Source organism: Oncorhynchus keta, chromosome 13, assembly GCF_023373465.1.
Source record: "Oncorhynchus keta strain PuntledgeMale-10-30-2019 chromosome 13, Oket_V2, whole genome shotgun sequence".
Taxonomy (NCBI): domain Eukaryota; kingdom Metazoa; phylum Chordata; class Actinopteri; order Salmoniformes; family Salmonidae; genus Oncorhynchus; species Oncorhynchus keta.
This window is the reverse complement of record NC_068433.1, coordinates 27,006,251-27,020,750: the sequence shown is the minus strand read 5'-3', so window position 1 is coordinate 27,020,750 and position 14,500 is coordinate 27,006,251. Positions and strand designations below refer to the sequence as shown.

Here is a 14,500-nt window from a genome sequence, read left to right as displayed (position 1 = left end):
TTTGTATTGACACTTGGGAGTCCCTAATAGCCCTAACCCTGTAAAACTTTATATAGTGTATTGACCGCTCTCTCAGGGCTGCTTAGCTAATTAAGCCTGGTGGCCACAAAGAATGAAAGGGTGCCGCTCTGTCAACAATGCTTCCTATTTGGTGACATCTTACACTAAATTGAAATGTGCTGCTAATAGGGGTGAGTGACCTCTTAAGGACTGGACCCTTTTTTTCAATTTTCGTTAAAATGACATAGCCAAATCTAACTGCCTGTAGCTCAGGACCTGAAGCAAGGATATGCACATTCTTGATACCATTTGAAAGGAAACACATTGAAGTTTGTGGAAATGTGAAATGAATGTAGGAGAATATAACACATTAGATCTGGCAAAAGATAATACAAAGAAAAAAAAGTGTTTTTTTCCGATCATCTTTGAAATGCAAGAGAAATTTCACAATTTATTATTCCAGGTTATGCACAATTTCAATGTTGACCACTAGATGGCAGCAGTATATGTGCAACGTTCTAGACTGATCCAATGAATCATTGTATTTCTATTCAAAATGTTGTATCAAGTCTGCCCAAATATGCCTAATTGGTTTATTGATACATTTTCAAGTTCATAACTGTGCACTCTCCTCAAACAACAACATGGTATTCTTTCAATGTAATAGCTGCTGTAAATTGGACATTGCAATTAGATTAACAAGAATGTAAGCTTTCTGTAAATATCAGATATGTCTATGTCCTGGGAAATGTTCTTGTTACTTACAACCTCATGCTAATCACATTAGCCTACGTTAGCTCAACCATCCCGCAGGGGGGACTCTGATCCTGTAGAGGATATAGAAGAATAAGCATGTAATCGGCACAGGCCTGACCTCACAAACACAAAGAGGACTATAGACCTACTGTATGTGCCCTTTTAATAAGTGAACAGCATGTTCAGGCTAAGATGACTGGAGGGAAGAGTTTGCCATAGCTTAGTAACCATAGGCCTATAGTTTGATCAATGCTGAATTGTATTTAGGCCTATTGTGTCAGCAGTTATCTCATTAGTTAGTCCAGCAAATATCAATAAATATTGACACCTTACAATACACAATATATGCTGCCCTCCCCTAATTAATCATAGAGACACAAAGGATAGCTTGGGGACAGTTTCCCTGCTCTGACATAGCAGCTGACAAAATAAATATTCATTGGCAATAACTAAGCTACACAAACACATTTTTTTTTTTTTTTATTTAGGTTTTTTTTGTAACATTTATTTTACTAGGCAAGTCAGTTAAGAACAAATTCTTATTTTCAAAGGGTTAACTGCCTGTTCAGGGGCAGAACAACAGGTTGTCAGCTCGGGGATTTGAACTTGCAACCTTTCGGTTACTAGTCCAACACTCTAACCACTAGGCTACCCTGCCACCCATAAAGTCTGAAGAACTGGACAGTGAAACTGCAAACTGGTTGTCCCTAATAATTGCATTCAAATGTTTAAGATTAACTTCATAAATACAACACAAGGAAACTATTTACAAACTGAAAATGAGGATAACCCTACACTGTTGCAGAAAACTGTAATTTATACAGTCATTTTAGGTATCATCAACAGTCAAACATTCTGAAACGTTTTACTGCAGCATACTGTAGATGATGGTGAATTGTGGGAATATTGCTGGATTTCAAATGGTACTGTAATTCAACCCCACAGAATACAGTACCGTACCCTATCTTTAGAGCGCCAAAAATCTATTGACCACTAGTGGGTGCATGGTATTGTTGTTTCTGGCTCCTTAACATATTCTGTGGCACACCTTGTAAGAGGCTATATTTGTTGCACCAATTTATCTCTTATGTGGTTATAGTGCACCATCAAATAAAATGTATAGGGGACAGGATGTGGCAGCAAATCTTTAAATGGTTTAACATTTTGCCATGTCCTTTTGGTCTGTTTTGCCCTGTAGCTGTCGTCAGTTTGGAAGCCTTTTGTTTAGGCCTCTAGAAGTGCAAGTGATATAAAACACCAAATATGAATTAATGTGCTGTAATGTGTTTTAACACTTTACCTAGCAGCCAATCTGCTTGCACCAATCACTTTCCATACCCAATTCCGATTACGTAGCATTTACTTTTTTTTACAGTATAGTACAGTCAATTTGATGGTATTGTACTGTGTGTCATTACACAGTGCTTGCTTTGATACTGTATGTATTATACGGAGGGTGTACTGTACTGTAAAATACATAACTGTACTTGCCACTGAGCTGCCTGTAAATTACTGTCAAATTCATGGCAGTCCCTTTACATTGTAGGGACCACAACTCTCCTGTCACCAGGAGCTGGTAAGACTATTGGGTATGGGGGGCATTCAGACACGCAATACATTATGCCTCATGCAACTAACTACCCATGCACTCATACCATCAAATAGTCTCCTCAAAGGACCATGTCACCAGCCTCTGTCTTAGATTGCTCAGTCAAATTGACAGTATAAATAGGTGCGTTTCCCCACTAACAATCGTTTGGTTAAAGGATAAAGAACGTTCATGAAATAATGGATAGTACTAGTTCAAAATCATAGCTCAGAAGATTGGCAAGTCCCTATAGTTCAACCTTGTAGGCCTACGATTGGATGGGATGTTATTTGGTCAATGTTTGGTCAATATGGCTGACCACTGCCACTCCCTCTGTAGTTTACTTGTAAATGAACCCTTAAATATTTGGCTGGTGCAGCTGTCCAGACTTGCGCTTAATGTGCTTAATGTCCCATGAATGACCAGATAAAACCAACCCGTCTTGATAAGTGATCCAATATCACCAACATATTATCACCACCAACAACGTTTTTAGTGGGTTTTATTTTCGAAATATTGTTATATCAGTGTGTGTGTGTGTGTGTGTGTGTGTGTGTGTGTGTGTGTGTGTGTGTGTGTGTGTGTGTGTGTGTGTGTGTGTGTGTGTGTGTGTGTGTGTGTGTGTGTGTGTGTGTGTGTGTGTGTGTGTGTGTGTGTGTGTGTGTGTGTGTGTGTGTGTGTGTGCGCGTGAAGAGAGAGAGAGTTTTATTCACGCTTTATTCATGCCTTAAAGTGTGTAAAGCACAGACAAAACCACACACTACCGGCGCCATGCATTCAGCACACGGAATGACCCTGTCATCTCTTCACATTCAAGGTAAAATGAATACTGCAATTCGGAGAGTTAATGTCGAGTGATGCTTAATGATGACAAAATTGGCTATCAAACGCATCACTGTAGGCCAATGTGACAGATTGAATCAACAATAAATATTATATGCAATGAAGTGTCAGCAAACATGAACATGATCGTTTATGTAACGTATTGTCATATTATTAACATAGTATAGCCTATGCTAACTGGACATCGGGTCATCGCGCGACAACCGGTCAAAATACACTATAATATTTCACGAATATGGTGCTGATAATGGTAGCTTGTCGTGCTGCTCAAACATTCCTTTCCGGTGTTGTAGATCGCTACAACAAAGAACAACGGACAACGGACGATTTCTGTTCATCAAATCAATTCCAAATGATCAAATCAGCGACGATAAATTATGTATATTCATTCACTCCATATAGTCTAAATAAAGCGTCCACGACTTCGCACAAACATTTTGTCAGTCAATATTTTGATCACGGGCCAACCCTGCCGCTCTGACTGCACACAAGACAGTACTATCTTACGGACAAAGCAACTGAGACTGGCTACTTTTCCTTTGCAGGGTCCCACAGACCGAGTGATCGCACTAGTTCTAATGATGTTGACATATTCACACAATATTGACTTAGGCAGTGGTTTTTCACAGCAGCATTTGAGTTTCCAAACACCTTTTTATAAGTCTGAAGTCTGTCCCCTCCACCCGACCTGTTAAAACCACGCCTACGAAGCCACACAATTGGTCCAAAAGCGTGAAAGAGCCAATCAACAGAGCCCAGCTTCTCGTAACATGCAACACATCCATACAGTTTGAAGCCTATGGGACACAGAAGCGCTAGGAATATCTTGGTGCTGGGACCTTACCACCTCTCTGCCGTCAAACGACTCCTTTCTCTGCATAAGTCTTTACTGAAATGTGTGTGTGCGTGAAAGAGAGACGAAGAAATAGTGTGCGTGCGTGTGAGAGTGCATGTCTGGAACAAGTAAAGACAGAGGAATTATTCCGCGCTATCGAAATATTTCAACACATCGCTTTTGCAGGAGGACTGAAGCCAATGAAAGCGAATTCATTTGAAGAGGAATGCCGATATTGTAGCCTAGACAACAGCAAGACAATAAGGCAGCAGTCAATTAAAGCGTAGTTACTCACCCGTGTTGGTTTAATTCGAAAATTGTTCGCAAGACAACGCATAGCAAAGTGCTCAACGCCCGTCAATCTCGGAAGAAAATCTTTATCTCAACACAATTGAAGACTAATGGAGTGCATTTGTTCATTTCTCATTGCAGACACTTTGTTGGAACTCATAGAACGACAGTAAAGATAATTCATACCATCCAGCCGAACACGAGTGGATGCTTACTTCTGCAGTGGTGACAGTGGACTTCTCAAGACTTTTCAATTTGAGACAGTTGTGCTCGTCAACAAATCTGCATAGACTGACTATAGTATTCAACTAAATAAATCCATATATTTGGTACCTGCCTGGACTTGGATGAGCTTCCTGATGAGAGATCCAGTCATACAAGGAACGAGTATGGCATACCATCCGTTTTTACCTCACCGGGGTCCGGAATTTGCCATGAGTGCAATGTTGGGTCACCATCCTCCATTTTTCCCGGCCCTGGCGCTACCTCACAACGGCTCCCTCTCTCTCCCTGGCGCCCTGGGGAAGCCTATCATGGACCAGCTGATGGGCGCCGCGGAGTCCGGCCTCCACTTCTCCTCGCTGGGGCACCAGGCAGCCGCAGCCCATCTGAGGCCTCTGAAGACTCTGGAGCCTGAAGAAGAGGTCGAAGACGATCCGAAAGTTCACCTGGAAGCAAAGGAACTTTGGGAAACGTTCCACAAGCGAGGCACTGAAATGGTTATCACGAAATCCGGAAGGTGAGCTCAACTTTGATGTGTTCGAATAAGACATATTTGAATTCTGCAGTCGAAATACATCAGTATGCATCTTGTTATTATGGAGATCATTCTGATCATCAATACGATGGCATGCCTCTCGAGTGAATTGATTTAATGATGGGTGCTTGGAACTGGACCTCCGCGAATGGTGGCCAACGTTTTGATGTCAAACTAGGGTGGTTATAGGCTACGTGTAGGCTACTGAATAGAATAGCCTAACTTTGTCCTATCGACAGAATCTGTATGGCCACATTGCATGGTCATGTAATCTCAACACGAGATAAAATAAAACCCAACCCAAACTATAAAAATATACAACACAAAAGGCTGTTACATTTTAACTTCTTATGACACAATACAAATGTGAGCAATTCTAAAATGTACTCTATAAAACAATTTGTCCACGTTTGTAAATCTAAAATCAGCCCACAATTACTAGGCTATGAAACGGAAACATGTATGTCTATATGCCTATTATACCAAAGTGTAATAACAAATGTTATTATCACACCAAACAAATAGTAGGCCGTACAAATACATTTACACAATGCATGCTGTACATATTATGCGATTTTTAAAAAATATTTCTAGGTGGCAGATATTTGTGGGTGTTTTATGTTCTCGCACAGCTTCTGTTAGATTAATAATTTCTTCATTCACTAAATCGTATGGCTGACGCATATACGTTAAGGCTTACAAGTAAATGTAAAATGTGTAATATTTGAGTATTCGCAGTGTTACATTTTCATTATCATAACCAGTATAATAGCAATGTAAAGATAGCTGCTCCATATGTATGTATGAACATAGGTTAACAATATTCAGTCACAGTGTAAGGTAGCCCACTGTTTTTAAGTGATTTTCTCATTCCATTTCACAGGCGAATGTTCCCTCCGTTCAAAGTGAGATGCACAGGCTTGGACAAGAAAGCAAAGTACATTCTGTTGATGGATATTGTTGCAGCCGATGACTGCAGGTATAAATTTCACAACTCGCGTTGGATGGTGGCAGGGAAGGCCGACCCCGAAATGCCAAAGAGGATGTACATTCACCCGGACAGTCCGGCTACTGGCGAGCAGTGGATGTCAAAAGTCGTCAATTTTCACAAACTCAAGCTAACGAATAACATCTCCGACAAGCATGGATTTGTAAGTTCATCTAATGTATGTTTTTTTCTTATTTGCATGCTTCTCGACATTTTTAGCATGTATTGTTGTTATCATGATTGTTATTAGTATTATCAGAGGTATTATTATTAGTAGCCTAATATTAATAAGCCCGTTAACGTTGACTCTCTGTGGTCATATGGAGTCCAGGGCTGAAAAGGCTTCACCAAAATATACAGGCCTAATTTCAATTGAATAGGTTTGTGTCCATCATGAATGAGGTTTTAATATTTTCACTGCAACATGTTTCTCCAACTTTTTCCCCAACTGCTTCGGCCTATATAAATGAGAACTTTCCAATACAGCCCATTGCATCAATTAGGCTAGGCCTGAACTACGATTGAGTAAGCTACAAAAATGGCTAATCTTCATCAAAAGTTAGAAATCCGTGTGTGCTTATCTTTTTTTAAATCCAGAATTCTTTCCTGTTCCAGACCATCCTGAATTCCATGCACAAATATCAGCCCAGATTTCACATCGTGAGAGCCAACGACATTCTCAAACTGCCCTATAGCACGTTCAGGACTTACGTTTTCCCAGAAACGGATTTCATTGCTGTAACTGCCTATCAAAATGACAAGGTAGGCAGAAACACACTTTCCTCGTTTATTTTCATGAAATTTGTTGGATGTTTATTTTTCATCCATTTTTAGTCAAACAGTTTATACATAGCCAATGCTAGCACTGCGCCATTTGCCATCATAAAATATGAAAGATTTGTTTCATCTTGTTTGAGTGTTGGGCTTACAAGCTATCGTGTTAGATAAATGTAAACCTCATCTCATGCCGTGTTTCCTACAAAAGCAATTGGGTCAGTATTCTCAGGAATGTATGTAATACATAATACTTCATTATATTTAATCACATGGAAAGGATTTGGCAACGACCCAGACTGTGTGTGTGTGTGTGTGTGTGTGTGTGTGTGTGTGTGTGTGTGTGTGTGTGTGTGTGTGTGTGTGTGTGTGTGTGTGTGTGTGTGTGTGTGTGTGTGTGTGTGTGTGTGTGTGTGTGTGTGTGTGTGTGTGTGTGTGTGTGTGTGTGTGTGTGTGTGTGTGTGTGTGTGTGTGTGTGTGTGTGTGTGTGTGTGTGTGTGTGTGTGTGTGTGTGTGTGTGTGTGTGTGTGCGTGTGTGCGTGCGTGCGTGTGTTTGCGAGACATTCGGAGAATGGGGGAGGTAGAGTATGAGAAAGAGAAAGAGAGGGGAACAGAATGTGCAGTTACTCAGAGAAAAGAGCATTTTGATTTTAACAGGCTGCGCTGGTGGTAACATTTAATTCCACATGTGATACACCGCTAATCAAAATCATCTCTTATGTTGGCTCTTTGATATAAGGGAGAAATGTTAGCTAAGTGTTACCTCTGGGCACTTGGGTCAAGCAAAAATGCAGTTAATGTTTGGCAGCCACATGAGTTGAGGAATATTGTCAATCGTGCCAAAATGTGGACTTGGGAGGGGTGGAAAGCGAGAGGAAGTGAGTGGGGGGAAATAATGTGCTCTGCGAGGTTGACATTCAGTATGCATTGCACGTGTGTGTGTGCATGCGTGCGTGCGTGTGTGCGTGTGTGCGTGTGTGTGTGTGTGTGTGTGTGTGTGTGTGTGTGTGTGTGTGTGTGTGGAAAATAAAATGGTCTCTAATAGCATCAGACCTTAAGCTCGTCACTAGTTTGAGAGTCAATTATCAACGAATTTCCAACCATTCAGATGGTGGCTCAAATATACAATTTCTAAATTTTAAAAAATGATTGCACTGAGATGCAGCAACAATTAAGGTTAACTGTTGAACTTTAAGAATAGAAATCGAGGGTAAATGTCACTAAATTTACCAACATTTATTATATATTTAATTAGGCAGGTCAGTTAAGAAGAAATGCTTATTTACAATGACGGCTTAGTGGGTTATTTGCCTTGTTCAGGGGCAGAACGACAGATTTGACCTTGTCAGCTCGGGGATTCGATCTCGTAACCTTTCGGTTACTGGCCCAACGCTCTAACCACTAGGCTACCGGCAGCTACCTACAAATATTTATAACTCTGATTTCTTTCAGATTACACAATTGAAGATTGACCATAATCCCTTTGCCAAAGGATTCCGTGACACTGGCAATGGAAGACGAGAGAAGAGGTAAGGAGAATTTTAAACTATTCCCTAACTGCGCAACAAACATTTTACGATTTCTGATGTCGGATTTTATAGAAGCAATGGCTGACAGTGATCTTAGTGAATTCCAAAAAGCGGTACGACTGTCTTTGCAATTGCACAACCCCTTCAACCTAAAAGTATGCTATGTAAGTTCACGTTTTATTAATGAGTTGGCAGAGGTGATATACATAGCTTATCATGTTGTATTTACATTGTTATGGTTCTACGAGTGCAGAGGTCTAAAGAGCAAAATACAATTTTGAAACTCCTACTTTAGAAATAGTGTGGAGTTATTGATAGTTAGCTCTTCAAAAGCTTTTCTTTACCGTTTTGACAACATAATACAAGAAAATGGTTTGGGTGGTGGGTTATTAGTGGTCTACAGTGGGTTTGAATAGCATGATTTATTCGAACAGACATATATATTGATTTATAAAATGCATCTGGATAATCTGCATTCAAAATGAACTGCAGGCCTGTGAATTTGCCTATACGCAAAGACTGTACATAGGCAAGCCATGTCCTATGCCTTGAATAAATGATCCGTTTTCTTATAGATCGTTTTTTTTATTACAAAATAATAGTAGTGATGACCAATAACCTGTCTGTATAATGTAGGAAACAGCTGGCCCTGCAGTCAATTCGCTCATATGAGGAGCAGCAGAAAAAAGAGAACGGAACATCCGACGACTCCTCCGGCGAGCAGGCCTCATTAAAATGTTTCGACCAGGCCTCGTCTCCCGCAGTGTCTACCGTGGGGCCTCCCAACCTGAAAGGTAATGGAGCCCACAGCCTCTGCTTGGGTTAAGATTCAGAACTAGGCCTACACGTTCCGCATCCCACAGACCCACATAGCATAGACACCTACAATAACCTATGCTTGTAAAAAAAAGTGTGCTGTGAAATATTTTCCAATTTGCTACATTTTGGATTTAGTTTGAATTCAGTTGGATGTCTTTGGATATCAGTAGACAAATTATATATATAATTATATACTTTTGTCCAGCACCAACATTAACATACAAACTATACAAACTATGTAGCCTAACTTTTATGTAGGCTCATTCTTGTAATTCCCATTCACATGATGGGTCTTTCGTGCTAAGCATTTAGCAATAAAATGAATCATACAACTGCCAGAATGATATACTGGATATAGATATATATATATATATATTTTTTTTTATAAAATAAACTTTCGAGATGTAGGCGTAGTCAGTTAACTGAATTACAAAAATCGTTAGAATTGTGAAAACATGCCATCGGTTAAAATGAGGAAAATTTGAAGGACTTGATCATATGCTGAAGGTTAATTTAAAACTAAAAATACATCTGTAGCCTATGGATTTCAATGTATCTCAATACATTATGAACACTAGCCTACGTAGCTTAAAGTATTAGGCCTAGTCCTTCTTACCATGATTAGCGTACAGTATCCTACAGATAATTACATCTCATTGACAGCGCAAATTACGATCCTCCAAACCAGCATGGATTCAAATCTTGGCATATTTATTTATATGATACATAATTTTGACGATACTGATTATATATCTAGTTGTACATTTTTATTTTCATTTTTTTATTAATATGACATCGAAAGTGATGAAGAAAATGTAATAAAGTTGGCTATATGAGAATTTAGGAGAATAAAACCAAAAACTAAATGATTCCTGATTAACTTTGATCATCATTTATGATGTATCACTAACTTTTGACTCATTCCTGATAGATTTCTGCGAGAGTGATGAAGACAGCGACGATGAAAGCAATGGAAACCTAAAGGATGGGCCGGACTCCAGTAAGATCTCAACCACTACGGAGGATGGGAAGGATCGTGGGGCAAGCCAGACTAAAGGCCATCAATTTGGTGGCAGTGATTCTAACGGCCAGTCTCGGGAAAGCGCCCGGAGGACTGAGAAAAGCCAAGCGGACTCACGACAGAGCCCCATCACGGTGATCTCCAGCACGACTCGGTCCGGAGAAGACTTCAAGAGTCCAAACCGGGACCAGCCCAAAGCGGACGAGTGCAGGTCTTTAAGCAAGGAGAACTATATGCCTTTGACTGTTCAAACTGAAAGCAGTCCGCACTTAAGTCAGAGTCACATGCATCATTTTGGATTTCCACCGGGTTTCGCTGGACAGCAGTTTTTCAATCACTTGGGGGGCGCGCATCCCTTTCTTTTGCACCCCAGTCAGTTCAACATGGGAGGCGCGTTCTCGAATATGGCCGCGGGCATGGGCCCCTTACTGGCAGCGGTGTCCTCTGCAGGGGTTAGTACCATGGACACGGCCAGTATGGCGTCACCCTCGCAAAGCCTGACGGGAGCTCATGGACTGCCTTTTCATCTGCAGCAACATGTCTTGGCATCACAGGTAAAACCTGTTTTATTACCACCAGCAGTACATTAATGCCTGTGTAAAACACATGCTATGTGCTCCTGAGTTTTTCGTTACATTTTGACGCATATACTGGACTGTGGCCTATTTCATCTTAGGTGTCCTTGTCCCCATTACTTTATGTGGAAATGTCAACATGGTGTAGAAGAAAAATAGTATAATTTCCATGTAGTTTTAATAGCCTAGTTTATTCCTTATAGTGTTCAAAACCACAACAGGGGCGAGCATCGCCTATTGTAGACAGTTGTGTTATAGCCTAAATAATAACCGAATGTGTTTTATAGGGATTCAAGTTTTATTTAGATTTTAGGAAGGTGTGGATATTATTTGTCTCAATTGTTTACAGCATATGCTGGGATTTAGGCAGAGACCACCTAGGCCTTACAACAAAAGTTTTAGGCTAGTGTTGATATGAACTCATTAATTAAGTCTGTGTTTTAGAGGAACATGGCGAATGTGCTTAGTTCTTCACTGGTTCTGGGAGGGAAAACAACTTCTCCTAAATACATAACAGATTTGCTGTTTCCATCTAGTTTCAAAACACATGTGTTGCAGAAATAGTTTCTTTTAAATTGCTATTTTATTTGCATTCACAATTCATTAACTATTTGCAAAGCTACACAAAACCCGATAACACAAAAAAAAATCGAAATATTTTGTCAATTTGATTCTCGTAATGTTTTCATGGTTTTACGTGTGGATATCGTTATATATTCCATATTTAAGGCTAAATTCAAGAAAATGTATTGGTAATGGTTTTACACCCATCTATGTATAAAATCAGTACGCATAGACACAGAAAAGCATAATCATGAAAATCGCTTTATGAGAAAAGTGAAAGGAGGCTTACACAGCCACATAACATTTCCCGTGAAGCTCACGTGTCTGCTGGATTCATTATTCACACTCAGTCACTACATGACCTCAATTCAATATATAGGCCTACATAGACAGTGTACATTGTGAACAATTTAAGTGTCCATTGTGAACAATTTAAATGTAGCATATTTTTCCTGTTTTGCTGTGTTATTATGGTGACTAGCGTCTGTTAAATTTGTGCATAGTTCTATTCATATCATTCCCCTCCTCTCTCCCCAGGGCCTGGCTATGTCTCCATTTGGGGGCCTGTTCCCTTACCCTTACACGTACATGGCAGCAGCCGCGGCAGCCAACTCCGCAGCCTCCTCTGTTCACCGACACCCCTTCCTGAACGCAGTGCGCCCCCGTCTCAGGTACAGCCCTTACTCCATCCCTATGAGCGTTCCGGACAGCAGTCTGCTCACCACAGCCATCCCCTCCATGGCGAGCAGTGCGGCGGAGCTGAAAGGGGACGGCATGGCCACGAGCCCCGTCTCCGCCACCCTGGACTCCACCTCGGAGGTCACCAGCAGGTCATCCGGCTCGGTCTCCCTGTCCCCAAAAATGTGCTCTGGGAAAGATTCCATGAACGAGTTGCAGAGCATTCAGCGTTTGGTCAGCGGACTTGATTCCATACAGGACAGGTCACGAAGCGTGTCCCCGTAGATTTTAATGTTGTTGTTTTTGTTGTTGTTGTGATGATCATATAAGGACGATGAGGATGAGTATGACGACACCCTTCTAGAGAATGCGGGTTTAGAAAACGATCCTATTGAACAGTTTAGATTTTGAAATGCACTTTGGTTAAATACACATCTCATATGTATATTTCTCTTTTGTTAAATTAAACAACACGTTTGAAATTTTCCTGTTATTTGAATACCATACAAGTATTGAAACTGAAAGGTTGACATGGATAATACTCACAGATCTTTGATAAGTTGCTGCTGTGTGATGTCCTATGTATACGTTTGTTTTACGTCGAGTTGCTGAGGTAACGAAATTTGTTTGATTTAATGTGCACTCTGAATTGGTTATAATTATTTGAATTCACTTCTCTTTATCTTATAAAGACTGCTGTGTTTGATGTATTAACTGCATAACTATTTGAAGCATATCATTATGCTTATCGGGGGTAGGTGACACTTTGCATGCCCTACAAAACGCTACATGTCTCTTTTATGACTGTCAGTTTGTTGTTATGATTTATTTTCACGACCAAATTCAAATGTTACGAATAAGGCTAAAGGAATGCTTCAGGCTGATCTTAAAACCAATCTGGAGGAGAGAGAAAAAAATAGCTCCCTCCCTTTTTTTCTAAGGAATCAATCAATTGGTCTTCGGTTATTGATTTTACGAACGAATGTCTCTGTTTGTCAAATTATAAACGCAGGATTATGCTGCGAAAATCCATATGCTGGCACTTGTTTGAAGTATGCCAAAACAGAACCGAGGTTATAAACTTCATGTGCGAGTGGTTGAGACTGTCCTAATTTCGCATGCCGAATCCAACATAAGTATTCAACTGGAAAAGGGAATCTGAAATACAATTGAAAAGGTAATATTGATTATAAATGTAAATAGTGATATATACAAATATTTATGTAATTATTTCATATTGATATTGCGTGTAAATACAACGGAGTAGTTTGATTTTAGGGATCTGTCCTTAATTTATTGTCGATACCTGTGTAAAGATAGTTCGTGGGCTATTACCCTTGTTTTTCCATCTGCATTTTATATCCCCCTGAATACGGATTTACCTGTACCTCAAATATCCACAGAGCTAGTTGTTTTAGCGGACACACATGTGCCATTGTACCTCTAGCCTACCTGTTGTCTCTGTGTGTTAAGTGCTACTGTTCAGACGAATGACAGCGAGAGCACACATCAACAGCTTTCTGAAAAGAAAAAAAAACATTCGTCTAGGTGTGTGTCAAATTGGACGAATTTTCTGTTTAAAAATGCTTTGCGGCCTGATAGTAAAAATGCTGCATCTTATTGAAATATGAAGGTTCCTTTTGTGTTTCTAAAGTTGTCATTGGGTTATGTTGTATTCGGTTTTTGTCTAGTTTACAACACCAACGATGTGTTCTTGAAAGTGTCAATAAAATAGTAAAATGCAGTCTCGATACGCTTCCGTGTGCCCGTTTCTTTAGGCCTACATGCTATTATTTAAACCATGATGTAAACTCTGTGGATAAATACAAAGTGATGTAATTGCTCAAACTAAATTTGTGTTGCTTCTTCTCTATCATGCAGTGTGGCATAGCCAGTCTTTCTCTTTCCACACTTTGTTCACTTTAGCATTTAGGGATAGAGGCGTCGAGACAATGATCAAAGAGTTGAGAAATGTTATTAAGATAACCTGAGAGAAGGCACTGGGATACTCTCAACCTCAGCTATGATACCTGGAATTCCTTCCTGGACGCAAGACCGCGCCAGAGCGAGTCATTGTGCGCGCGTGTTTTATGGGCTTGCTGAGTAGCCTATTGACTAATTGTTTATTTCGGCCAACGTGAACCCTAAAGAATGTAAAATAACTTGATTGCGCACTCCATTGCGCCTAGAATCATGAGTTTATTAACTTCATATCTTTATTTGTAAATTGTATGGTTAATAAGTAACGACAGTGGTGCTAGGGAATATGAGTAAACATGACACAGAATCTCAATTGCTCTGTCTATTGCTCACCTGGCGCCTTCGATATCTTACTGGATTTCATTGCACGGAAGGCGGCAGTGCGTCTGCTATAGCCTAATGTTGAACAGGATTCTTACGTTGATATGCAAGACGTAACGCCACCTAGTGAACACTACACAAACTACACAACTACATGACAAAGTACTGCAGGATGATTACT

The 14,500-nt window shown here is 40.2% G+C and overlaps 1 protein-coding gene across 5 annotated transcripts in view; it reads left to right on the top strand.

Moving 5' to 3' along the window:
* The window catches only part of LOC118373207 (T-box transcription factor TBX3-like), a 31,684-nt gene extending 17,917 nt beyond the window's left edge, over nt 1-13,767 (top strand). The window contains exons 1-7 of one of the 5 annotated variants that reach the window (XM_035759293.2): nt 3,413-5,052; nt 5,954-6,236; nt 6,656-6,820; nt 8,285-8,361; nt 8,998-9,155; nt 10,112-10,755; nt 11,878-13,767. In XM_035759293.2, the coding sequence (XP_035615186.1) occupies nt 4,661-5,052; nt 5,954-6,236; nt 6,656-6,820; nt 8,285-8,361; nt 8,998-9,155; nt 10,112-10,755; nt 11,878-12,303 (2,145 nt within the window). In that variant the 5' untranslated portion in view covers nt 3,413-4,660 and the 3' untranslated portion in view covers nt 12,304-13,767. Of the gene's footprint in view, nt 1-3,412; nt 5,053-5,953; nt 6,237-6,655; nt 6,821-8,284; nt 8,362-8,997; nt 9,156-10,111; nt 10,756-11,877 lie in introns of those variants that run through there. The other 4 variants (XM_035759295.2, XM_035759294.2, XM_035759296.2 and 1 more) reach the window with 4 other exon arrangements.
* The last annotated feature ends 733 nt before the right edge of the window (nt 13,768-14,500 follow it).